Source organism: Perna viridis, chromosome 11 (genome assembly GCF_037379345.1).
Source record: "Perna viridis isolate PV_CMFRI_1.1 ecotype Kerala chromosome 11, ASM3737934v1, whole genome shotgun sequence".
NCBI lineage: Eukaryota > Metazoa > Mollusca > Bivalvia > Mytilida > Mytilidae > Perna > Perna viridis.
This window is the reverse complement of record NC_142455.1, coordinates 15,868,791-15,896,019: the sequence shown is the minus strand read 5'-3', so window position 1 is coordinate 15,896,019 and position 27,229 is coordinate 15,868,791. Positions and strand designations below refer to the sequence as shown.

Here is a 27,229-nt window from a genome sequence, read left to right as displayed (position 1 = left end):
CTCCACAAAATATGTCAAAGAATAAACCCCCTACACCTGTAAGCATGCTATCTACCAAATGAATTAATGGAATGCAATGTGTGGAATCTAGAATATGAATACTGTTAATGTACTAATGTTTGATGTGTACTAACTAATGCTATTTTCGCAATAAACAGAAAAGCATGAAAAATAGTACATTTACCTGTGAAATTGATATTTAACATTATATAATGCTAATTTTTTTTAAAGCTGTGTATTTTCACTAGAGAGAATTCGCTAAAATTAGCAACCGTGAATATTTACTCATTTACAGTATATACATGAATCAGAGTAAGCCTACAATTCCTCCAAATCAAGAGTTAAACAATGATACAAGACAGCAGCTATATTCAGGCGATGAACATGAAATGGGTGATAAAATGAACATGAAATGATGTTGAAATGAAAAATGGAATGGGACACAAGGATAATGGGGTCTACAAATTTTGATTGCCACTGGAAATAGGGAGAGGTAGGTAGAATCAGGCAATTTAGCTTCCTGTGGCAGAGCCCAAAGGTTTCTACTCCTAATACCACAAAAGGGTTCTTTTACATGCGAGGAACGTAGCATCTTTCCCAACATGTTGCACCACTATGGTTTGTGGTACGGTTTTCCGTATTATGGCCTGACAACCCCAGCATGAAGCATGCCAGGAGTACCCAATTCCACCACCTGGGGCACACAACCCAGTTGCTTTGTGGGCAGAGTGTCTTAGCCCCCGGCTATTAAAAACCTTGTTCAAATGGTAAAAGAATGATAAATAAAAAAGTTTAAAGAAGCTACATGTGTAAGTTGAAATCTCGCCCCTGTCAAGAAGTTTACTTACATTCAAAGCAAATCAAGACAATATTACACCTTGTTTACTATATACTTCCTTTATTGCTTCATAAAACTAGAAAAACTGTAAGCAAAGCTCACTTGGTAACACCCCCTGCTCCTTTTCCAAGAAACAATAAAGTAAAACCCACCAGTGATTTAACGCATTTAGATGGAAAATAAAAAGGAAGTCACAATGACATCAGGTGATAAAGAATCTGTGAAATCCATTTAAAGGTTTCAGAAAAGTTGTGGATAAGAAGATGGTCCCTGTTGGTCGACCAATGATAAAGTCCATTTTTTGCATCTGGAAACCCAAATAGTCATTCAGATAATAAAAATAGGAGGTGGGTGCACAATGGTATCAGTAGAATCTGTAAAAATTTCTTTAATATTTAGCTGTTTCAGATGAGTTGCGGATTAGAAGCTAGATCACTGGTAACAGATGGAGTGTGGTAATGGCAAATATTACACTCCTAAATATTGAGGAGGTAAATCCCTTAAGATCATATCCTATCAATTTCTGTGTTGATGTCTTAATGTGGATGAAGTCCTTTCAACTCCTTAGGTTATCATTATTTGCAATGAGTCAGTGAAATATCTATTTGAAAAAGATGTCTGATACTGAGAACACGGAAAGAAAATTATATACATGAAATGTGATAATTACACATACTATTTTTTTGAAAGAGCATGGTAATACATTTATTTGATGATTGTAATTTACTAAAGACTGTCAAATGAAAGTGACAAACTAAGCCACATTCCATAAAAGTTCTTGACAAATAATTGAAGTATAATATATGCATATTTTCAAAACCCCTCACAATGACGCCTGGTATCCCCCTCTTTTTATAAAATTGGTGGTGCCTCAAGCATTAGTGTCACTATTTTAACTGGGGTGTTTTAAACATCCTTGACTACTCTGAAGAGTCTCCCTCAGCAGCTCCACTTTTTAAACACAAAATGATTGTTATGAATGACCTGCACAAACGTGACCGACAGGTTCTACACATGCTTAAATCTTTCATCTTAGATTATGACTGACATTCAACCATAACATGACATCAATGAGGATATATTGTTTTCAATAACTTAATATAAAATAGAGAAAAGACCAGTTTCAGATGGTTTTCATGATGTATTTTGTGTATGTTTCAAATATTTACTATATCGAGAAAAGGTATGATGTATATGTCAAAGAGACAACAACCCTACAAGGATGAAAATGTTAGACCAGGGCCACCCATTGGTCTTCAATGGATGACAAGGAAACTAACTTACAACTGGGCAGCCTGCAACTGACACCAAAACATCATTATACACTGGTACATGTTGTAAAGATGTTAAATTACTCAAGTTATTGATGTCCTACCACCATCTTTCAAATAGTTTGAATGTGTGTTACCACCACCCATGTGTGTTTTTGACTTACAATTTTTTACAGTATCGGACATCTTGTTTTAGATATTTCACAAACTCTGGGCAAGGGACAGGAATCAACAAAAATCAGGAAATCTGATAAACTACATCCCCCAAATAAATAATATTGCAATAATAAAAACTTTCCTTCAGTCAGTGGCTTTTGTAGGTTCAGCCAAGCTATGCAAGTTATGGCTATAAAAAAACATGATTTTTACCTCATAACTTATAAGTGAAATTCAAATGGTGAGGGGACTGTTCAGTGCCTACTGCTTACGTACATACATGTATATACCACTGCCGCTAATTTGTTCGACATATCGTGCATATTAACCAATATGGTTTTTCTACGAAGACAAAGGGGGTATTGATACAGTTATACTAGGTAACGTAATGTAAGGTTATCTAAGTAAGACTAAGGTAAAGAACACTACCTGGTCAACACCTAAAACTTCGTAAAAGTTTTTATTGACTTCTTCCACTAGGTCAAAAAGTTCTAGATCGTCTGTATCCCAACTTTCTACCAGCCATAAATGTGATAACAAGAGCAGCCACGTAAACCGGTCCAGTCTTTTCGACACCATCTTCGGGTCTGTACCGTTCACGGCCTGGATATTACCTTATTGAGTTTACTTGACTTCTCAAAAAAGATCTTCGTGAAAACGAAAATAAACAGAATGTTATTATCAAAGCAGTAATTTAGTTATTAATTGTGAGTATACAATTTTCTGAGTAAACAAATAATAGGGAATCTAGTCGCCCTTGCCCTTTCGTTTTAAATCAATCATCCCACCAACATACTCGGCCCTTTTATTCTTATTTAATCCCTTTTGCCAGTTTTGGGATTCAGTTTCCGGAGCTATTTTCTGATTTGGCCGCCAAATCAGAAAATAGCTCTGTACACTGAATCCCAAAAAGGATTTATCCTTATTATGCGGTATAAGTATTTCGTACTCCACCTAACAAGTATATTGAAAGCAAGCAACATCACTAAAGAAAAGTATTAATACATATATTTCATTTTTATTTTTTAGTTTACAATTATTTTGTTTCTAATTGGCCTTTGAAATTGGTCGAAAAAAAAAAACAACAAAAGACAAAAAACATGCATATACTGTTTGTGCTGATTTACTTGCACTACTTTTGTATGTTTGAAAACATTACAATGCAGCAGAGTTACTTAAAAAGTTTATAATAGAGAATACATGTATTTTAGAACCACACAGGTAAAACACTTATTTTTATCATCCCCAAATGTTTCACCTCAATTTACTCATTCCCTTCCTATTTGTTAATTTGTGATCCTTAAAAAAACATATATTAATGCTGTGAACTTTCCCCTTCTGTTAGTTTGCGATTATACTTAGGTAATGGTGTCATAGAAATACAAGCTGGTAGCCCAGACTGTATATTTTTTTAAAAATATTTTCTGTACGTGCAACTAAATTTTACTTAATAATTTGGTAGCCCAGCTCAAAATCTAGTAGCCATGGCATGGGCTACTAGGTGACTGCTAATTTTTATCTCTTAAATCATGTGACCATTCTGACAGTTGAATTTTTTTCAATAAGGGTCTAAAGGTGTAGAATTAAGATGAATATTTAATTTGTTCTTGTTCATTTTGTTGTTAATTCAAAGTTCATTTTTCATGTTCATGTACAACATTACATAAAAACTATCCATATTGCAACATTTCATTGAAAGTGTCTTGTTCTAAACATTTTGGTTATAATAGGTCCCATGCAACAAAAAAGAATATTTTGATGGATTAAAAGGGTGATAGAATACTGTAAATGTATTAAATTTCATGGTTGCTAATTTTCAAAAATTCTGTCAAGGGAACATATTTGCAGGTGTCAATTGTCACAGTTTCAGAAGATGATAAGCACTCTATAGTGTTTAAACTAAATTTTAAGGGTACTATTTTTCACGGTTTTCTGTCCACCGCGACAATAGCAAAAAGAAAATTAATTCTTTTACGGTAGGTATTAAGGGCATAAAAAGTTGTGCCAAGTTTTAATTTGTCCATACAAATGTGTTCAAACTGTTCAAGGTCCCACCTCTGCTTTCATATGAAGCTGCATCTTGTGAAGCATTTCACTACAATATAATTATTTGATAAATCCAAGGGATATTTAGAAATATTTTATTTGCATCTGGTTTAATTATATCGATAATTAACATTTGAATGAATCAGGTACATATATTCGTCTTACTCTATTTTATAGGGGGAAACAATTAAAAGCCATACCGTGGTCTGAGATGGATCCTAATTTTAACAACTACTCACCAGATCCATTAGCTTTGGAGAATGATGGGAAGACATTTGCCATGCAAGCAGTTAATTATGACAAAAGTGAAAACTATAGCACAGCAATCTTTTATTATAATGTGAGTTTAACAGGGTGATTCATATGGAAAATACTTTTAGACAAGAAACTTTCTTAAAAAAAAAAAACAAAAAAAAAAACGATGCTTATCCTACCAGTGCACTTGGGCTGTGCTCCCAGTTGTATAGTTTAGTCAAAATGCTCATTTACCTCTTTGTTTTTGTGTATTCTTAGTTCTTATATGTTCTGTGGTTACTTTCTGTTACTGGATATTTATCCTGTTATCATGCTTAAGTACATGAAAACTTTGAATTTGCTTAACTGAAGATTGACTTAGGTCTATTGGACCATAGGCATCACTGTTTTGTACATGTATATCAACAGCTATTTAGAAAGGTCTTCCCTTTGTTGGAGCCTTTCAAAACATGCCTAAAGGTTTGTTAACAGTTGTTGCAAAACTTGTAGTGACCTCTGAAGGTACATGTATTTACGTTTTTGGTTCTGCATTTGTAACATCTCACCATATTCTTTTTTGTCCCCCGCAACTTGTGCGAGGGCACATGGAAATGCTGGGCGTTTGTCCGTCCTGCCGTCCGCATTTTCCACACTTTTTTTTTGGTTATGCTTTTACCAAATAAGTTCGTTTTTGGTATGTGGCCTTATTATGAAGAGTTACAGATTAAGTTTTACTTTGGTTACGGTTGAATGATTTTTATGGAAGTTGCGGCCCTTGGACATAGAAAATTTCAGTGAATTTACAGTTTTCCACACTTTTTTGGAAGTGCTTTCACCAATTGATTTTATATTTTGTATGTAGTCTTACTATGAGAAATTACAGATTAAATTTAACTTTGGTTAGGGGTGATGGATTTTAATGGAAGTTATGGCCCTTGGGCTTAGAAAATTTCAGTGAATTTAAAGTTTTCTTCACTTTTTTTTCCTGGGGAACATTGGAACGCCGTTCTTTTGTTTTTCATTAGTACATATCAAAAGTAAAAAAATATAATAAGTTGAATGTCATTTATAGAAAAAAAATCACTTGTTCTTTTTAAATTGTTGAAGGTTGTCAGATTTGATTTAAAAAAAAAAAAAATTATTTAATTGTTTATTTCTCATCTAGGCATGATAGATTATTTTTTATAAACTAAATTTATACTGTGATTTCATTAACATTGATCATTCCCCAGTCTGCAAATCAAATAATTCTAAACTAAATATGGCTTTGTTGAAGGGACAGATTTTAATTTTATTAAGTATGAAATTAAATTTAAAGGATTGTTTCTAATTTTGACAAAGTTACTGATGTGTTCACATAACCAATTTTGAGGCAGTTTATGCTTGTTCATAAACAGCATTGCAATTCATGAAGTGTAAACAGCCCCAAAGTTATTTTTTGTGTAACCTGATCAAAAATAAAAACAATTCTTGTTAAAATAACGGCATCTTTTACAGGAAGCAGCTCAAGCATTATTGAGTGCAGCACTTGCTGGGTCAAAGTTACATAATATAGTAGAGAGAGCCAATGAGTACATACTCAGAGCTGAACAACTCAAATCATTTGGTATGTACTACAAATTTGTCAAATCTCATGTTTGAGGGACTGGAAAGTACAACTATGACATTTCCTAATGATGAATTTGTTTCAAGAAGAAAATGACATAAAAATTGATTTATTCTTGATTTTATTTAGTCACATCTTTATTAACTGTAATAGAAAATTACAATTACCACTAACACAAAGCACGTCATATCACTTTAACAAATAATTTACCATTATATATTTCCTTTGGCAATGGACATTTTAGCACTAAGATAGGATTTTTTATCACCAACGAGCTAGACATTTAGCGCCAGTTTTATTACCATTTTTCAGCACCATTTCAAATTTGCATAGTACTTCGTAGTGCCAGTAAATAGGGTATATAATATATATGTATGTTTTTTTATTTATTTTTAATCATAAAAAATATGTAAAATGTTAAAACAATATGAATCATGTAAGTCTGCATGTCTATCTACATCTTAAATCTGGTAACTTATAAATTTCAAGTCAACATAGGGTTGATACTTAAATCCCAAAGCTTGTGTATAATGATCCCTTGTGACCTCACCACTGATTTAAGTGATTAAATTCTATGAAAAACTGCTCCTTTCCCTTTGTCTCGTCTCAATTGTGGAGCAGAGAGATTGATTTTTCTCATCATAGTGTAGCTGGTTGTTTGGATCTTATTTTTTGTGTCAGTGATAAGATAGATTTGTGGATGACTTTTGTTCATCATATATGTACATGTATGGGTATGTTATAAAGCCTGGAATACAAGATCAGTGTTGTACATTAATATCAAGGTAAATCCATACAGGTAAACAGAACTTTGAAATCCTATCAGAATTACAGGTGAATGGTGCTAAAAATCCTATCATCATGGTGCTAAAATGGCCACTTAGAAATTTTGAAACAGGGCTAAAATATCCAGTCCCCTTTTTTTTTGTCTTTACCTCTAGTTGGCTTTTTTGAACAGTTCCTCCGTGAAGACTTAAATAGAATAATTTTGTTTGATTATACATAAAATTTTGATTTGAACCCAGTTTTCAAATTAGGCCACATCAAGGTCCCTAAGGCCCAGAATTTAACAGGGTTTGATTTCAAGAAAAATTGTATTCTTGTATAAGTTTAATCCTACTGGTGTACTTAAACTTTTTTATTTTGGACTCAGTTAACAAATTGGTCCAACTGAATCTGCGTGACAAGAAGTTTTTTAAATGCCAAATTTAGATTTTCAAGTTTTTACCATGATTGACGAAACATAAAAGTTTCTAGCCCACTACATGTCAGAAACCTGTGCTTTGTGAAATATTTACTGACAAAGTTCAGAGCTGTGTCAAGCTAAAGAATGTTGTGTCTATACTTGCATAAAATGTTCAGGTTTGTTATAGATTTCTTTCCAATGTATCCATTTATTTTCTGATAAGATTTTAGATATTGATATTTACAGTTTTGATGTGTTTGTATTTCAGCAGCTCAAGTAAAAAACAGTCAACAGCAGCCAAAATCTGAAGAGAAGGTAATTTATTACCTCTTTCCAATTAATGATCCTATTATGAAACCTGTTACCTGCAGAACACTTATAATCCAGTCATGTTCTTTGTACATTCAAACTATCAAATTCCTATTTTCTATTTCCTATGAACATGTATATCTAAATGTATTTTTTTACCAGAATAAGTTGAAAATTTCATGTTTTCCTGAAAAATACTGGGTGAGGTCTATTTTGTGTAATGTAGTTTTCACAGCAGACAAAAAGTTCTATGAATAAGACAAAGATGGATAACTCTTTTTTATCTTTTTAAATATTTTGTGTGATTTAATTTTTGCATTCAAATTTTGACCGTGAATATATAACAAAAATTAAATCGCTACAAAAACACCACTTATACAGTATTATATGAACCAATCAAGCTGCATTATAAAGGAAAATCCTGTTTCTGTAATACAAGTCTTTATTATTGTAATTAAAACCGGGAATAAGCTTAACTTTTTTTACCCAGGAGCCACTTGGGCTACTAAATTTGGGATTTTTTGGAGCCCAACAAAATTTAGGAGCCCAGTTGATAATAAATTATCTGTAGTACTTTGATTTACAACTTTTTTAGGGGTCTTCAACCCCTGTTATAAATTTTCACATTTTACACAGGAAATAAATTTATGCCATAACTTCAAAAATGAGGTGTATTTAAAAAAACCAAGTTTAATATGAAAACTAGAAATATTTTCTTGAATATGGTTGCTGGATTCAATACTCACGCCACACTAATATCTAGAACGGCTTTTTCCATGGCTGTTCCATCTACTGATCTATGTATTTCAAGATAATTGATTGGCTGTTCTGCTGCTAGATTCATAAAATCTTGGCTCTCATTGGTTGAAGTGACTAACAATTTTAGAAATTCTATTTTTGGAAACGGTGAATTCCATGAAATGGAAAAACAAATCGGAAGATTTCATAGGTCCCGAAAATAATTACAATTTTAATTATTAATTGTCACCCAGCACAATACTTACTTGCATTGGTGACTGGGTGACCGTTAATCTTATTTTCTGTGAATTTCCTAATAATAAAAAGTATAAAAAATGTCTGAATTTACAGTAATTAAATATGTATTAATATTTCCTTACAGTTAGAGTTAGAGAAGGCTACTTTCCTGTTGAATCAGGCTTTTGATGAAGATGAAGCAGGGAATAGTAAGGAAGCAATAGATCTGTATTCAGAAGCAGTAGAGCTCTTTATCAAAATTGTAAGTACACCACTTTACTTCATTGTTTAATTATAATATTTCTAAATGAAAATATGACTTAAAAATAATTTTGTTCTTTTGTAAGCTTCTGTGATGAATATAAACTAAGGTTCAGATTTCTTTATTTAAACTACTGAAGCCTTTGTTTTCACATAAATTTCTTCAGTATAACTTTAGGAATTTTTATCATACCCGGAGAAAGTGATTTAGGTATAAGATCAAAATTGATGACTGAAGTGTCAGTCTCTGTAAGAATCAGACGATGTGTATAAAACAAACACCATTTTGGAAGTTTAGTCCCACTATTTGCACCATCAGAATCAAGGAAAAGGGACAAGATTTTCCATATGTTGGTAAATTGAGTATGAAATGTATTGAAAATGAGCATTTCAAGAGATCAAATAATGGTCTTTTCAAATAGAGAAAGCATCTTCGAGTGAAATTATATTGTCAGATTGATGAGGTCTTGATATGCATGTTTCTAATTATTCCCATTTTTCCTGAGTCTTAGAAAAACATGCACTTAGCCATTAATGTATCAATTAGGACATTAGTCATGATGAATTTTTTTAATTAAAATGTTTAATTTTATATTAACGTATTACTTTCAAATCATTGAGTAATTTACCAATAATGTAATAAAAATAGCTATATTTGAGCTGTATACATGTACTTACAACCTGATTTATTTTTATATATGACAGTAAGAACACGTATCTAATAGCAACCGCCAATCACATGAAATTAAAACTTCTGTATTTTTTTGCAGAGAAGCAAAACATCAGACAAAAGCCTACAGAACAAAGTGGCCAAGATGGCAGAACAAGCACTAGATAGGTACCTTCCCTTAACATTAATTTTCAATTGCAATTTTATTAAATTGTAATTTTCTGTATATTTTGATAACATTTATAGTTATAGGAACACTTCAGTAGTCCTGATTCACAGGAATCATTTGGTTAAAAGTTTTCTGTGAAAGTACTTTAATTTGTGGATACCAATTTTTGTGGATTTGGAAAGAAATACAAGTTAATGGATTCTCAAATTCATGGTTTGAGGTTTTATGAAAGTATACAGTATATAAGTGGAAATATCCTTTTTGTTGGGAACCAAATTTTGTGGTTTGGCCTTGCCATGAAAATTGGTACCCCATGAACTATAGTACTTTCACAGTAATTATTATAAACAAGAATTAAAAGGAGTATAATTATATTAAAAAAGTAAAGAAAAAGCAAAAAAAAACTTTATTATAATTAAAAATATAAAAAAAAAAAAAAAAAAAAGAAAATGGTAAGATAATAAAAAAGATAAAATAAAACAAAACAAAACGTTATAATTATTTTTAAAAAGGAATAAGAGAAAATTGAATATTTTAATTGAATAATTGAAAATAAAAAAAAACAAAAGAATAATTTGAAAAAAAACCAGTATAATCATTAAAAAAGACGTGAAAAAAGATAACAGTACAATGATTATATATGAAAAAAACACAGTATGTTGATTGAAAACAAGAAACAATGTAATAATTAAAAATAAGGATTTCCTATGTACCAAACCATTGAAGTTAACACTGTTAGACAGAGGAACTAAATATCATTATTGCAATACTAGTTCTAAAAATAAAAAAAATGGTACAAGATTATTCTTTTAAGGCTATATCAAGATGCCACTCTTGCAACATTGTAAGGCCAAACTTAAAATAATGTTTTTCTCCCTTTACCAGACTCTAGCTCTTGGCTTTGGTTTGGTAGGTATGGAAAATATTTTTTTCCTCAGTACATATGAATCTGTTAAAACCATGATCAAAGAAGTGAAGAATTTTGCTTCGAAAATTAAAATAAAACCTTGTCATAGAATGGCAATAATTTTTTGGGGGTAGGGCCAATTTTTGTGGGTAGGTAGGGTTACGAGAAACAAACTTAATTTCAATTTTGGCTTAAAATACTATATGGTTACATTGTTCATACATACAGTTAATAGTTAGAAATCTGATCATGTTTTTGATGTTTCTTTTGATGTATTTCATTTAAAATACTTTCAGGGCTGAAACCTTGAAAGGAAATACTACCAATCAGAAGAAGACAGTGCCTAAATCTCCAGAAAGAAAACGGGCTCCAATTGGCCGTGGTGCCTTCTTAGATGATGACACTACTGGGAACCCAACTCAAAAATCTTCAAATGTAAACAAAACTGTAAAATCAGGTTTAATTAACCTAGGACCTTCAGATTATTCTAAAGAGGAGATTGCTGTCCTAAGGAAAACTTCATTTATCAATGGTAGAGAATATGTGCCATTTATGAGTGTTGATATGAAGGAGAGATTTGCTTATCCTGTCCAGTTTAGGTATGTTGTCATATGCTGTTAGATATTCTGTTAGTTTTACTTAAAGTTAGTAGCTACATCTCAGGACAATACTACTATTCCACTGTTGACTAAAAAGTTTGACAAGAATATGCAAATATATAAGAAAAACTTTTGGTTAGTTTGTTAAATTTTTATAATTTATGTACATATATTGCTTTAATCAGTAACTAAAAAGTACTGAACCAATCTTATTTAAACTTTGCATATTGTTTATATATTAATGGAATATGTTCACCTTCTAATATGTACAAATTTGACAAATTTAAGGAGGTAGACCTAGGGTAAGGGACACAACTCTTGAAATCAGTGGTATGTTTGTATCATATTCAATTTCACTAAAGTCTTTCAAGCTTTCATTTGAAACAGAATGAAATCAGTCCATTTGGAATTTCTAGAATGCCACTGTTGATACAATGACTAGGCCTAGATTAAAATTATGTTGGCTTGCCTTTTCTATACCTACCCAGAGAAAATGGCTAGACCATTTTATTATAAAATTTCAGCAGAAAGTATTTTTTTGTCTTTGAAAAGATAATGAACATCAATATTATTTGTGTTTTATATAAAAATTTTGAATTCTGAATCATAAAAGAAATTATTTTCCCACTTACATACCCATAGTAAACAAAAGGAGTTGGGAAAGGCCCTGCAAACAAACATTATTTTAATTTACACCCTATAGAACAGAACATTTCGAATCTTATTCAGACTTGCTGCTTTACTGTTGATTATCTGTCATTATTTTTGTATATGAAATAATGCATAACTGTGAATTGTACTTGTAAAATGTTAAATTTTCAGTGACAAGGAAGGAAAGCTTGCTTTATCTCCAAAGCAGAAACAAAGATTTGGTGGCTGGGTCAGGCCTGAAGATTTTTGTGATAACCCACAGCTCATTTATGCTATATCATGCTTCAGTATAAAACAGGTAAAAGATTTATGTATAATGTGTATAATGATGTTTTGGGGTCAGCTGAGGATTTCCTCTTTGTTCATTGGAGACCAATGAGTGGCCTTGGGCTGACATTTTTATCCTGATGGGGTTGTTGTCTCTTTGACATATACATCATGCCTATTCTCTTTATAATATATAATATAGTGCTTACATAATTGTTTTAAGTAATAAACCCTTTTGTGCTAAAAGTCGATGAGCATGTGTGGAGCATGGTCAATATATACTTCCATGAGGAGTATTCTTTTGTTTTACCCAAGCCCTGTATATTGAGCATACTCATAAACTTATCACAAAAGGATCTTTATCTATATGTACAAATGATATAAATCAGTCACTCATAAAACTACAGTAATACAGTATGTATATTAATACTACTAGTAAAAGCTTATTCTTTACTCTCAATTGTATACAAACCCTTGTTAAGCAATTGATTAATATAATTAGACTATAGTCAGTGATTGTAGTTTTGTTTAATATAATTTTTTTTCTACTTTCAGACTATAGTCAGTGATTGTAGTTTCGTTGCTTCGTTAGCTATCAGTGCTCAGTATGAAAGACGCTTCAAGAAAAAATTAATAACAAGGTCAGAGTTCAACCATTATCTGCTTGTTTTTAAGAATATTGCCACAGTTGAATCTCCACCATGAAAACCAATTTTTTCAATGTGCCATTGTTTTCCTTTCCTCAGTTGTCTACCCTGAACTTGACTTTAAATGGGCAATTTGGCAGGTGTTTCTAGAAAAGCGGAGGATGTTTACTTTACCAGTCCACATTGTCCATGCTTCCAGTTTTAAGTGGAGTCCAAGTTGCTCATTTACTGTTGTTATTTTGTATATATTATTTTGGTAAATTTATGTTCTTTTGTTGTGTTTGTATGTATTAGAAATGTAGAAGACAAAATCATGTATTTTTCTTTTTAATAGGATGATATTTTAACTTGTGTATTGTATTGTATTTAGTTCATTTATTTGACAGTCGTTTCATTTTACAGCTGATATTGATTTTTAATTGTTAATTTCCTGTAAGAAATCTACTGAATTTTCACAAAAAATGTTGAAAAGCAATTCATGAGTTTTCCGTTTGACAACTTTTAATTTGGAAATCATTTCTAGTGGAATGTTGCTATTATCAACAGTAATATTCATCTAGATATTGCTGTAGTTCAATATTGCTAGCTGTGTTCTGACATGGTATGGCTGAAATAATGCAATGTGTGGAAAGAGAGGTAACAAATTGTGAAACTGATCTATTATGTGATGCTATTCATATCATGTACTGGGTATATTTATAGAGTATATATATCTATTGATGTTTCAGAATTATCTACCCACAGAATAGAAATGGTGACCCTGTATATAATCCTTGTGGGAAATATATGATCAAACTCCACATTAATGGTGTCACTCGCAAGGTAATGTAAATATTCCATGTGAGAAGAAACTTCTTGAATGTTCAGATGCTGTTTTATGATAAGCTGTGAACAATGCTGAAATAACAATTTATGTTCTGTCTACTGAGTCAGATTTCTTTATAAATATAAATTTGTTTAGGTTAATATAGATTCTTATATAGGTTTCGTTCTTCAAACATTTATTACAATGAAAATGTTTGCTTTATACAATATTTGATACCATACATTTACCATGAGTTTGAAATGTGACATTTTTAAAAACACTTAATGAAGAATGATTTCTTTTTACTCATTACTTGATGACATTTTTTTACAACTCCTGCATGGTTATTCTTGACTTTATGTATGATTAGGGTAATGTACTATGCCCAGAAGATTGTTGTAATTAAGAAGCACCCAGCTAAGAATCATACAAAATATGATACATGGTTGAAAAGTCTACATGTTTTTATTTTTGATATTTGTGTAAAATGCTGAAGTAAACAGAAAATAATGTGTAGATTTTCAAAGAACCTTTGTTCAATAGAGATGTAAATTATATAGAATGTACTGTAGAATTCAAAATAAAGGGAGGTAAATGACACTGAAATACAGTAGAAAACATTGAATGTTTAATGTGAATTATCTCCTAATTGCAGACAGATTAGAATGAATAATTATACATTGCATCTAATAGACCTATAAAGCAACTTAACAACAAAAATACAAAATTTGTAGCTTTTTCTGGGGTGTATCACATATTACAGAATTTACACAATTCTTAGCTGGAGTACTGCTTAAAAACCTTTTTTCAAGAATCTCAGTAATATTTGAATTCAAAGTTTTAGGAACCAAGAATCCCTGTGAATTTTAAATTCTTATTTTCAAGAATCACAATAATATTGAAATTAAATATATCAAGAATCACAGTAATATTTAAATTTAAAATTGGAACAGTCAACATACTACTTTGGTCTTTAAATTTAAAATTATGTTCGTACACAGGATAGTAAAATTTTGAATTTTTATTGTGGAAGCCTTTTTTTAAGCACCATCAAAGCTGAATTTACTATTAAGACTGGAGAAGTAGTTTACGTCAAGACTTCTCTGAAGTACAGTTTGTTTTTTACATGAAAATTGTTGAAACTTGTGAAATTTGAAATGGCAGGAAACTGCTTACTGGAATTTAATCACCTTCCTGGTTTAAAACTTGGTTGCATATTTCATTACTAAGAAATAAAGAAATAAGAAATAAAAACATTTTTGTTTTTAATCCTGGTTTGAAAGTTTTCATAAATTATTTTATAAATGCATAACAAAGTGTTAATATGGATGAAACACAGACACATAAAATATCTTTTTTTCCCAGATTATACCAGAACTTGGGTTGTGTGTGTATTCTCATGCTAAATACTCTTAATTTCAATTTTTTTAATGGTAATTTAAGATTAATATTTATGAGATATTGAGATGTCTACTGTTTACTTTCTTTAGGTAATAATAGATGACTTCTTACCACGAGGAAGAGATGGAGAGTTACTTTGTTCATTTTCAAACAATAAGAATGAGTTGTGGGTATCTCTGTTGGAGAAAGCTTACATGAAAGTGATGGGTGGTTATGACTTTCCTGGTTCTAACTCAGTAAGTTTAAATCTAAATCAAGTTCTTTTGAATTTTATATATAGCCACATAAACTTAAAAGGAAGATTACTGTGAATGTAGTTTATTTCGTGGACACCAATTTGCATAGATATATCAGTGAAGAAACACAAGTTCCTAGATTCTTGAATTTGTGGTTTTGAAGTTTTCAGTATACTCATCAATGGGAATCTGCTATTTGTTGGAACCAAATTTCATGGTTTGACCTAAAAAACCACGAAAACTGGTACCCCACGAACAATAGTACTTTCACAGTATCATCCAACGTTCACAAAAAATAAGGCGTGGGTTGGAGGATTCTATTTTTAATTTTTTATTTCTTATCAGATATTTGCTTGCCTAATTTTAGCTCTCTGAAGTATAGATATGTTCAACGTCTATATCCCTATCAGTTTCATAGAAGAAAATATTGTTAAGTCACTAAGAAATGAAAGATTTGTGTGATATAGTATCTCAATACTAGAAATTGACATGAAAATAATCCTGAAAAACTAAAAACTAAATGCAATGACTTCAGTAATAGTTAAAATTTGGATTGATTTATGAGAATTGTGTCCACAACTGTTTGGATGGAGGGAAAAAAAACGGCAGTTTTATAAAATGCATATCTCACGACCTTTCAATAGGCTTGATTCTAAAGTCTTTGCGAATACATCTGGTTTAATTTTGTTTTCAGTTTGGCCAATATCATGGTCTAAAGTTCTGAATTATATTTTGTTGATTTCAACAAAAATTGAATTCTTGGGGGTATTTGAGATGCTCTGTCTGATTCTGAATCAATGGCTATAATAGATAATTGGCAATTTTCTTATTTTCAAGTTTTATATTACAGGCACATTCATTCTGTTTTAGAAACACATGCTGTGTCAGTATATATTCACAATGAAAAAAATCAGACACATGTCAAGATTTAATCATGTAAATACAATGTCCCTTTTCCAACCTGTTCATGGTTTAACCTCTTTAGTATTATCAAGCTGGGCCCTGCAGAACATATTATTTCATTTTAGACACAAAGGAATTTTGAGAAAAATGCTTGTTTAGTTGTGCTGAGAGTTCCATAATGAAAGTTGGAATTACTAAGCCTTTATCATTTTTCATCATAATAAAAACATTAATTAAAAGCATTAATTTCTGACACCACCTGTTTTTCTTTGGTAGAAAGTAACATTCAGTTCTGCAATAAGGTGTTAATGTAAAAATAATAGTAAATGTGGTTTGATTTTTAGTTACCATCAAGTAAACCACTGGAGTTATAAAACATTAGAATAGAAGACAAATCAAGTATGGTTTTCCTATTCATATTACAGAATATAGATCTGAATGCTTTGACTGGATGGATACCTGAGAGGGTAGCCATTCGTGTAAATTCTGAGGAGTTTGACAAGGATAAAGAATTCAAACGCATCCATGACAGATTTCATCAAGGTCATTGTCTCATCACTGTAGCAACAGGAGAAATACCTGAAGTTGAGGCTGACAGGGCTGGACTGGTTCCCACTCATGCCTATGCTATGCTTGATATAAGAGAAGTCAAGGTAACCAAATAAGAATGGTTCTTATCAGTAATTCCCCATGAGCAGCAAAAATAGAGTATAGAATTTTTTGTGTAAGATCATGAATATCTGTCATATAAAAGATTCATTTTGTTTTGAAGATTGGTTACATTTTCATAAATCTTTTTTTTCCAAGAAACAAACATTTTACAGGTATTATTTTGTATAACTTTAATTCTTTGTATATATACAACAAAACTAGAAAATTACTCTTGGCACACATGACAGTGCTGAGATAGCATGTGAAATAGTCCAGTTTCTTAGATTCTATTGACAAATTTCTGTCAGTGCAAAACCAGAGTTGCAGAGATCAAATAATGGTCTTTTTAAATGGAGAAAGCATCTTGAAGTGAAATTATATTGTTAGATTGGTAAGTTTTTGACATACATGTTTCTGCTTTTCCAATTTTGCCTTATTCTTACAAAAACTTACACTTAATTCTCCTGGAAAGTTTTATAGTATGACACTAGTACCAATGTAAGCTTGTCAGGTTACCATGGTTATGGGTGCTTTAGGTGTTGTTTTTATTTTTTGTTCTTCATTTAAAATGAGCAAGAAGCACATTGTTCTTTAAATAACATTTTTTTTTTGTGATTAGGTTATTTTTTGCAGTATTCTAATTCTTGATAAGAAAGTTCTTTGAAATCTTTCTTTTTGTGAATATTGCTTGAAAGTGTAATTATATCTATATGTGTTTTTGTTTTAAAATTGTAGGGGAGGAAATTATTTATGTTGAAAAATCCTTGGAACCATTTAAGATGGAAAGGGAATTTCAGTGAGAATGATGCTGGAAACTGGACTCCAGAAATGCAAAAGGCTTTGAATTATGATCCAAAAAGTGCTCAACAATTTGACAATGGTATGATTTGTTTTACATATGTGTTCATACTGTAATAGAATGTTAATTGATGGTAATATTGATGTTATATTGTAGCTTTTCAAAGAGAATGAAGTAGTTCATTTGCCAACTTTGTCATTGATAAGGATTTTAAAAGAACATGTTCTAATTAAGATGTGTATTGCACTGGCTATGTAGATGTACCCCCATTTATCCATTTTATTCAGTGTAAACCAACCCAAAGTCGTTCATATCCCAAAAATCTATCCAACAGTCGAAAACAATTTTTATATTGTAATTAAAAAAAAACAGAAAAAAAAATAAAATAACAATATATTGTATTTATGATATGAAATCATTTTTTATGAGGATCAATGCTGCCAACTGTCAATTGATCATGCAATTTGTAATTAACATGCATGGTTTTCGTGTATTGAGATACCATTGAAGTAATTCCTCAGTTAGGGGGCGTGGCTTAAAAATCAAGTTAAGTTATAAGAAGTGGACAACGTTTCTCCAAAATGCTGTACTATTCAGAATTTCATTATGACATAAATTTTCAGACCTGACAAGTCAAAGTTTCCATTTTATTAAAACTTGATGATACATGAAATGAACTTTAGTACAGCATTATCTTAAATTTTTATTTCGTCTTTCTATTTATAGGTGTATTCTGGATTGACTATGAATCATTGTGTAGATTTTATGATGTGATTTATATCAACTGGAATCCAGAATTATTTAAGTTTACTCACTGCATTCACAGGTAAGTTTAGTACAGTAATCACAGGTAAGTTAACACACTGTATTCACAGGTAAGTTAACTCACCATATTCACAGGTAAGTTTAGTACAGTTATCACAGGTAAGTTAACTCACCGTATTCACAGGTAAGTTTTATTCAGTGATCACAAATAAGTTAACTCACAGTATTTGCAGGTAAAAAACAGATTTGAAAAACTAATGAATTTGAAACCAATCATAAATAGAACAAAGGTCTTCATCCAGCTTTCACCTGAATCATGCAAGTGAATTATATGAATGAATTTACACAGCATTAGTGAGATTAAAGCCTTTACTTGCAGTTCATATGAGAATCAGTTGATAAACATGAATTTCAGGTTACACTTAATTTATGCAAGTTTTATACACACAATTATGACCCAAGTATAGAAACTGGAAGGAAACACACAAAAATGTATGACTGTAAGCAAACAAAATTAGTCAAAATAAATTTGGAACTCTAAATGGTAAAGCCACCATAAAGAGAAGAATTATACGTTAATGATATAATTGCAGTTTATGGCCAGCAAAGGAGGGACCAAAGAGAGATGCCTATAACATTAGTGATAATCCACAGTACAGATTAGAGCTCAGATCTTCAGGGGCAGTATGGATACTGCTTACAAGGCATATCACAGATAAGGTACATGTATGATATGCATTGTATACTGTATCACTGATAAGGTACATGTATGATGTGAATGGTATACTGTATCACTGATAAGGTACTTGTATGATATCAATGGTATACTGTATCACTGATAAGGTACATGTATGATGTGAATGGTATACTGTATCACTGATAAGGTACATGTATGATATCAATGGTACACGTAACACAGATAAGGTACATGTATGATATCAATGGTATACTGTTCACCAAATTATCTTCACTAATTTAAAAAAAAAAACATGAAAATAAATTGCTGTGATTAAGTCTCTTTATATGAAAATGACTAACTGTGTTTCCTTTATTGTTATTATATTATTATTATTAATTATAATAGTACATCTTTGAGGGAGTGTAAGAGACAAAATTGAATTGCCATGAAATAAGATTGACATCCTAAATCACAGGGAAGTGAATTCAAAGTGAAAGTAGCCTTTAAATTGTTTAAAAATTAAAATATGCTATTAAAAAACCAAGAAAAAAATAAAAAAAATAACGATTTATAGTATCTAGATCTGGAACGCTTAATTATATAAAAAAAAAAGAATAATGGACAATCTTTTACATATCCTACCTCTCCCCTTTCAGCTATTGTCCCTTTTTCAGTGCCTCAACAAATGTAAGAAAATGTAAAAGTGCAATGCTTAGTTGTAGGCTGAGCCTAACTCATATCAGTATGTACCAGTCTACAGAACTATTTATGCTAAATGTCGCCTGTTCTGTACAGCAGTTGACAAAACCTGTATTTTTATTGTCAAGGAAACCATGCTTTACTTTTCCAGGATGACTTTGCAGATAATAGAGAGTTTATCACATTGTTAGTGTATAAAAATAATGGACAGAAAGTCTACTATCCTTGTAAGTATGGCTTGTGGTAGATTATCTATAGGGTATGTAAATCTCATCATGTGACTCTATGTTTTCACGAGAATGGGTCCTGGTCTACTACTCAATTGCATGGAAATTTGTTATTTTCAAAGCAATGAGTTCTGTATTTAAAGCAAAACACCTTTCTGATTAAAATACCAATAAAAAATGACAAATGTCTATTGCTATATAATAAAAGTGTTAGTAAAAGCAAGGAACTGAAGATTTTGCATTGTAATACAGTGTTTCAAGATCCCAGAAGTAAACAATAAAATGTAGACAGGTCTTTGGATTTCAATATGTTCTTCATAGAAAATTCTGGTATGGAAAAAAAAAACCATAACGAGACTTACAAATCCTATTGACTTCACTTGAAACAAGCATTGTTGTTTTTAAGCAGATATGAATATAAAAACGTATCTTCTGTACTGTTAAAAGATTTAGCTGGTGGTAATACATACTGCCTGTTTGTGTTGATATACCATAATGGAAGCTGAATCTTTTGCACACTATAAAACCTGGTTTAACCCACCTTTCTTTTGAAAGATCTGTACCAAGTTAGGCTATTCAAATGGGTTTGTTTTTTGTAACTATTATAAGTGTAAGTTTTTGTAAGAATCAGGCAAAATGTGAAAAATCTGAAACATGCATGTCAAAAACCTACCAATCTGACAACTTAATTTTTATCAAGGATGCTTTCTCTACTTTAAAAGCCCATCATTTCATATCTGCAACACTGGATATGCTCAATAGAATGTTAGAAAAATGAGGTGTTTGGTAGTATCTGCCCTTGAAATGTTCATTTTCAATGAATTTCAATGAAATTATAACTAAATTCACTAAAGTGTTATTGCAGATCTTTTTCTTTTCTTGATTCTGATGGTGCAAATAGTCAAATTAAACTTTTAGAATTGTGGTTTTTTTCATACCATGTTTCACCCACTGCCCGATTCTTTGATAGACTGATGTCTAATAGGTATAAAGTTTTTCTTACATTTTAGATAGTCCACCACCTTATAAAGATGGAATTAGAATTAACAGTCCACACTACCTTTGTAAAATGGTTGAGCAGCAGAAGGGAATATCAAAGTATACGCTGGTTATATCACAGTATGAGAAAAACAATACTATCAGTTATACACTCAGGGTCTATTCTTCCTGTGAGTTCTCACTCAATAAAATTGCAGATCCATACAAGAAGGAATATGAAAAGCGTGTAAGCTCATTATGTTATTGAGGTCAATGCAAAAGATTTATTTATTGATGTCAGACATTTACTGGTATTCTCCAATTGATGGCATTGCTGTGAAAATTTTAGTATAGACAATGTCTTTAAGGATGTTCCCTGGTCATGTTCATTTTTTTAATTCTGAAATAGGGTAAAAGTTTTTAGCATGATGAGATCTATCTGTAGCCAAATTTTCATTTTAATCCATTAACCATGTTGGAGTTATTGCCCTTTTTCAACGTTTTTTTGCTATCTTTCAAAAATCTTCTCCTCTGACACTACTTTACCAATTGAAAGCAAACTTGATGTGAATGTTCCTAGGGGTATCCTGTATAGAACTGTTGTGGGGATTTTTGATTCATGTAAAAACATGGCCGCCATTACTAAAAACAGAACATAGATGTCAGACAGTAGTTTTTCACATATATCTCCAAAACCATTAGGTTTAGCAAAATTCTTTCATAGCTGAAATGATCCTTAATTTTAGGACTACAAAAATCTTCAGGCATTGAAGTTGTCAGATGACTCCTTATAAGAGTTATTGCCCTTGAAAGGGAAAAAAATGACAGGTTTTTTTTTTTTTTTTTTTTTTTACAGTTTTCAGTCAATATCTTGAAAACTTTGATAGATAGAAAGATACTTTCAATTGCTGAAATGATCCTAATGATAAGTCCTACCAAAGTCTTCTTGAGTCAAAATTGTTGGACAACTTTTTGTTAAATTTATTGCCCTTGAAAAGACAATTCAGGCTCCTGGAAGCCTCTTGCTCAGATTTTCAGACTCCTGTGGTTTTATCTATTTCATAGCATTGATATTTTTTCCTACTGACCCCCACATTTCTTTTCATTATTTCATTTAACACATCTTAAGTAGTACTCCGGCTAAGAATCATGCAAAAGGTGATTCATTGGTGAAAAGCCTACATGTTTTTATTTTTGATATTTTGTTTGAATTGCCATAGTAAACAGAAATTAACAGTCGGTTTTTCATATACCCTGTGCTCTTAGGAGATAAAAATTATATAGAATGCACTGTAGATTTCAAAATTAAGGTAGATAACTCTGTAAATGACACTCAAATACAATAGAAGCTATTAGATTGTCAATGTTGATTATCCCCTAAGAGCAGACAGATTTGAATGAATGAAAACACATATCGTAGTATAGACCCATTAAACAACTTGATTACAAAAATAAAAATATGTAACCTTTTTTGAGGTATATCACATTTTACAGATTTTGTATGATTCTTACAAAGACTACTACTTAAAATGTTATTTAGTAAGTTTTGAGGAAATCCCTGTGATTTTTTTAGTGGTTTTAATAGATAAAACCTACTAAGACAAAACCTATGGAAAATCTAGGGAAATCCTTTTCCCACCAAAATTTCAAATGCCTATATCTATAAAATGAGCGCATTGATCCATTCATTTTTTTTTTCTGATATTGTTCTAGCATAAAAGATCTTAAAAGATTTCACAACCCTTTGAAATCCTTGTTATTTTTAAATAGAGCAGCGAATGTCTTAAATGTAATTAGTTCTTCTGTGAGAGTCTACCTCTGCATGTTAGTATATTACAGAGAAGGGCAGTTCGATTTTTCATTTTTGTAAGGACTGAAATGCATGAATGTCTGTAAACAGACATTTAATACAACCAGTTAATATATACTGTACTAACTTCGATTAATTTTGATCTTTTTTTTGCAGGTTAGTGGCAATTGGAAGGGTAGATCAGCAGGAGGTTGTGGGAATTACAGAGAGAGCCACAGTCATAACCCAATTTATCAGCTACGTGTTGATGGTAGTGGTACTGATAATTATATACTGGTAGAACTTCTTGGACCAAAGTAAGTCCAAATATCAGACAGTTTTAGGTTGGCCAATCTATATCCTTTTCATAAATTTGTAAGACGTATATTAACATTCTGACAATGTTGATTATAATTTGAAATGACTGGTGATGCAAGTTACTATATATTACTATAATAAATGAAGCTAATCAAATTTTTTAAATAACATTCAATGATTTTTTGCTAAAACAAACATTATAATACTGCAACATAGTCTGAGGTCAAACAAAAAATTAACTTTTTTTAAAGTAATTTATCATTTTTATCAAAGAACAGAAAAACAATTTCCAAGCATATATACATTTAACCAGTCTGAAGAAATATAATGTTGTGTGAATGTCATGTAAATGTCATGTGAATGTACCAAAGGAAAACTTATTTTAATAAGCTTTTAATAATAAGTGACTTTAACAAATTTTCAGGCAATACAGTGTTGGTTTTGAGATCACAACTGTTAACGAAACTAATCCAGGAGCACCTGGTGCTTTTAAAACAACTTCTTCTGGAGATTACAGGTAAACTGTCTTTTCTGTGTTTAAAGTTCAGGTAAATTATTGAATTGTAAACTCATTTAAAGTTAAATCTGCTAAGTAATTATAAGTAATCATATAATCATATTCTAATCTGTCCATAATTACTTTTGAGAACTATCTGCTTATCTATCCAGATTTTAACTAACTTGGGTAATTGATACTCAACTTTTTTATCGTTCGTATTTTTTTCACATGTAGTAAAGGCAGAGAAAGGAGTATTTTGTTATAAAATCAAACACTGTAAAGTACTAATTTTCGCTATTTTCATGGTGAACAGAAAACTTTGAAAAATAATACCCGCAAAAATTGATACCAGCGAATATGTTCACTTGACAGATTCCGAGAAAATAAACATGTTTGTAGTACAGGATAATAATCATGTGATCAGCCTACACTCGATATGAATAAATATCAGCCTACTCATCAGATTATTAACATGTTTGACTGTTTACTTTGCTCACTTGCTATGAAACTCCAGTATTCATGCCTAGATAACATATTTCATGTATGTTTTTTATTTCTGAACATGTTATACTCAATAACCCAGTTTGGGCCAGTTTACACTTTTATAAAGTGCTTCCATATAATTTAATTTCTAATGTTTGATGGTTCAAATACTTCTAATGGATTCATAATTAAAATGTTATTTTGTTTGGGATTATTTGAATCATGGAATGTGGACTAATTGACATATATAAAGTTATAGTACTAAGCCAGGTTATATAAATAACCTGGTTTGCTCAAAGAGAATCAAACAATCAGAAAGGTTGTTACAAGGCATAGTAAATGATACATATTTATTCATAATAAGAATTAACTGAACATTGTACACTGGGAATGATTTTATTGTATAATACTATCAGTTATACACTCAGGGTCTATTCTTCCTTTGAGTTCTCACTCAATAAAATTGCATTATTAATTTGATTCATGAAAACACTTAAGTGTTGGTCTCTGTAAGAATTAGGCAGTGGAGAAAAAATGGTATAACAAACCCACCAATTTTAAAGTTTAATTTGACAATTTCTATCATCAGAAAAAAGGAAAAAAGATTAGATTTTCCATATCATATTGGTAAATAAGTTATAATTTCAATGAAATGCACTGAAAATGAACATATCAAGGGCAGATAACTCAAAAATCTCATTTTTCTAACATTCTGTTGTAAAAATTCAGAGCAAATCTAGTGATACAGAGATCAATAATAGTCTTTTCAAATAGAGAAAGCATCCTTGAGTAAAATTACATTGTCAGATTGGTGGAGTTTTGACATGCATGTTTCTGATCTTTTTCTCATTTATGCCTAATTCTTACAAAAATTTACACTGTACAGTAATGGGTATACTTTATTCCCAAATAATTGTATTTTTATGGTATTTCTAATTTGACTTCTTTTCATGTAATATATTTCAGGAATGGATACTGTGTATTAGAACTAAACCGAATCTCTAGTGGTAATTATAACATTATGCCAAGTACATTTCTTCCTGGACAAGAAGGTCCGTTCTTTCTAGATGTCAGTAGTAGTTGTGCTGTGTCTTTATCACAGCTTCAATAAACTGATGGGTTGGCTTGTGCACAATTGTTGAATATGATGTGTCAAAGTCTGGGCTCCAATAGACTATTTTAAAGTGCAATGCCATAGCTACAGTTCCAATAAAATGTTAAGCTGTGTCATTATAACATTTTATGCTCCAGCAACATTTTGAGGGCATATTTATTTTTCGTCTGTACGTCTGTCCATCTGTCCCCTCATTTTGTCTGCCTGTTTTCCTCAGGTTAATTTCATTGATGCTCAGGTACAAAAAAAATTATTTTTTACCTGATAGGACAGGTTTGCCAGATATCATTTTGTCAGAGGGGCCATATATCAAATTGTCATTCATAATTGAAATTGATCCTATGAAATGTAATCCAAAAGTTCAAAGATTATTAAAATGACCCATTTAATTAAGGGGCTAATAATGCCGGTTAAATGTTATTTTTCATGTGATTCCCTACCTTAGCAGTATAATAAGATCCATGAGATCACAACTTCAGCATGCATGTCATCTCAATTCATTGTTTCCATTTTCGTCCCTTGTTTGAGCATCAATATCATGTCTATCGAAATCTATGCAAATTATTCATATTGATTGATAATCAATGATACTTCTATTTTTCTATCAAGTGAACTTTTTTTAAATATATGATTACTTTGAGAAGAGAAGGATTTGAAGTGGGTTAGATTAAAATGGACTTTTTAGGTACTTTTATAATTTCCCTAGAATTCAGCTGGTAGTGAATATTCGCAACATTTTTGTAAAACTGGGTTAAAAGTGTGTTTTCTGTAATTGTGTCCTAGTATACAAAAAACAATATTGCCTAGAATTGATCATTTTATTGATTTCGTTGTTGCCCTTTATTCAGAAGATTTATACATGTATATTAAAAAAAGTTAGGTGTTTATTATTTATATTGGAGTAACATTTTGCCTATAGATTATGTAGAAGTCTAGAAAAGTAGTTCATGAATAAGTTGCAGTCTTTGTAAGAGTCATGCAAATTCTGTAAAATGTGGTACACCCCAAAAAAGGCTACATATTTTTATTTTTGTTATCAAGTTGCTTTATATGTCTATATGATGGAAAGCATAATGATTCATTCCAATCTGTCTGCTCTTAGAAGATAATTCACTTTGAAAATCCAATAGTTTCTATTGCATGTTAGTGTTATTTACAGAGTTATCTCCCTTAATTTTAAATTCTACAGTACATTCTATAAAATTCGCATCTCTTATATATGAATAAGGGTTCTATGAAGAGCCACATGTAATTTTCTGTTGACTTAAAACATTTTAAACGAAATATCAAAAATAAAAATATGTAGGCTTTCCAACCATGAATCACATTATGCATGATTCTTAGCTGGAGTTGTAGTCTGTGTCATGTATAACACATCTTTTCTACTTACTGGTAATATTTACTGCTGATATATGTTAAAAATGTTTTTGAGAAGTATTGGAAAATTTCTGGACAAATTGATTACAAAAAGCATAATTAGTTAACACAAATCAGGGATTGTTAAGGAAGTCTGTACTGAAACATTCATGAGTTTTAGATGGAATGATATTTTGTTTATATAATTATTAATTGCCATGCATGGTAATCTAGAAAATAATTTACCTTGACCAAACTTTACAGATGTTCTTGAAAAAAAAAATTAAATCTTAAAATAGGTTGAATATTATCTGTCTGGTTTTGAAAGAAAGATTGACCTGTTAGTAGAGCTTATTATTGCTTATCTGTGATAATCTATTATATTTACATGTACAGTACAGAAAGAGACATACCATGACTAAACACCAACATAGTGGTGTCCCACCTTTAGAGTGGCAGTAAATATCTTTTTAGTCTTTGAAAATATTTCATATTTTTATATTTTCTTCTACATTTAAAGTGGTAGAGCTTACCACTCAGAAGAAAGTAACAAAAAATCTCTTAAAGAAAAAAAAATATTGAGAATATCTTTGAAAGTGGTAAACCACTATGTCGGTATTCAGTCCTGGTACGTTGCTTTCTGTACTGTACATTGTCTTACTCTCTTTGTTTGTATATAGATACATGTATATATTTGAATTCTCTGATTATTAAAATTACAGAAATTCTTATTCA

General features: G+C 30.9%; 2 protein-coding genes across 3 annotated transcripts in view; one reads left to right on the top strand and one right to left on the bottom strand.

The window, feature by feature from the left end:
* LOC148603111 (dnaJ homolog subfamily C member 1-like) overlaps positions 1-2,877 on the bottom strand; it is a 17,819-nt gene extending 14,942 nt beyond the window's left edge. The window contains exon 1 of the mRNA XM_088551413.1: positions 2,695-2,877. Within this exon, the coding sequence (XP_088407539.1) occupies positions 2,695-2,844 (150 nt within the window). The 5' untranslated portion in view covers positions 2,845-2,877. The remainder of the gene's footprint in view (positions 1-2,694) is intronic.
* LOC148603110 (calpain-7-like) lies at positions 2,866-27,229 on the top strand. 2 transcript variants are annotated; one of them, XM_088551412.1, is made up of 20 exons: positions 2,866-2,972; positions 4,489-4,651; positions 6,043-6,151; positions 7,609-7,652; positions 8,767-8,883; positions 9,653-9,720; positions 10,925-11,227; positions 12,050-12,176; positions 12,701-12,786; positions 13,521-13,614; positions 15,088-15,234; positions 16,563-16,790; positions 17,524-17,668; positions 18,314-18,413; positions 18,946-19,072; positions 19,882-19,957; positions 20,968-21,182; positions 22,902-23,041; positions 23,467-23,559; positions 24,991-27,229. In XM_088551412.1, exons 2-20 carry the CDS (start codon positions 4,523-4,525, stop codon positions 25,133-25,135), a joined length of 2,493 nt encoding a protein of 830 aa, XP_088407538.1. In that variant the 5' UTR covers positions 2,866-2,972; positions 4,489-4,522; the 3' UTR covers positions 25,136-27,229. The 2 variants fall into 2 exon arrangements, with proteins under 2 accessions (XP_088407538.1, XP_088407537.1); XM_088551411.1 differs by having other exon boundaries at positions 7,606-7,652.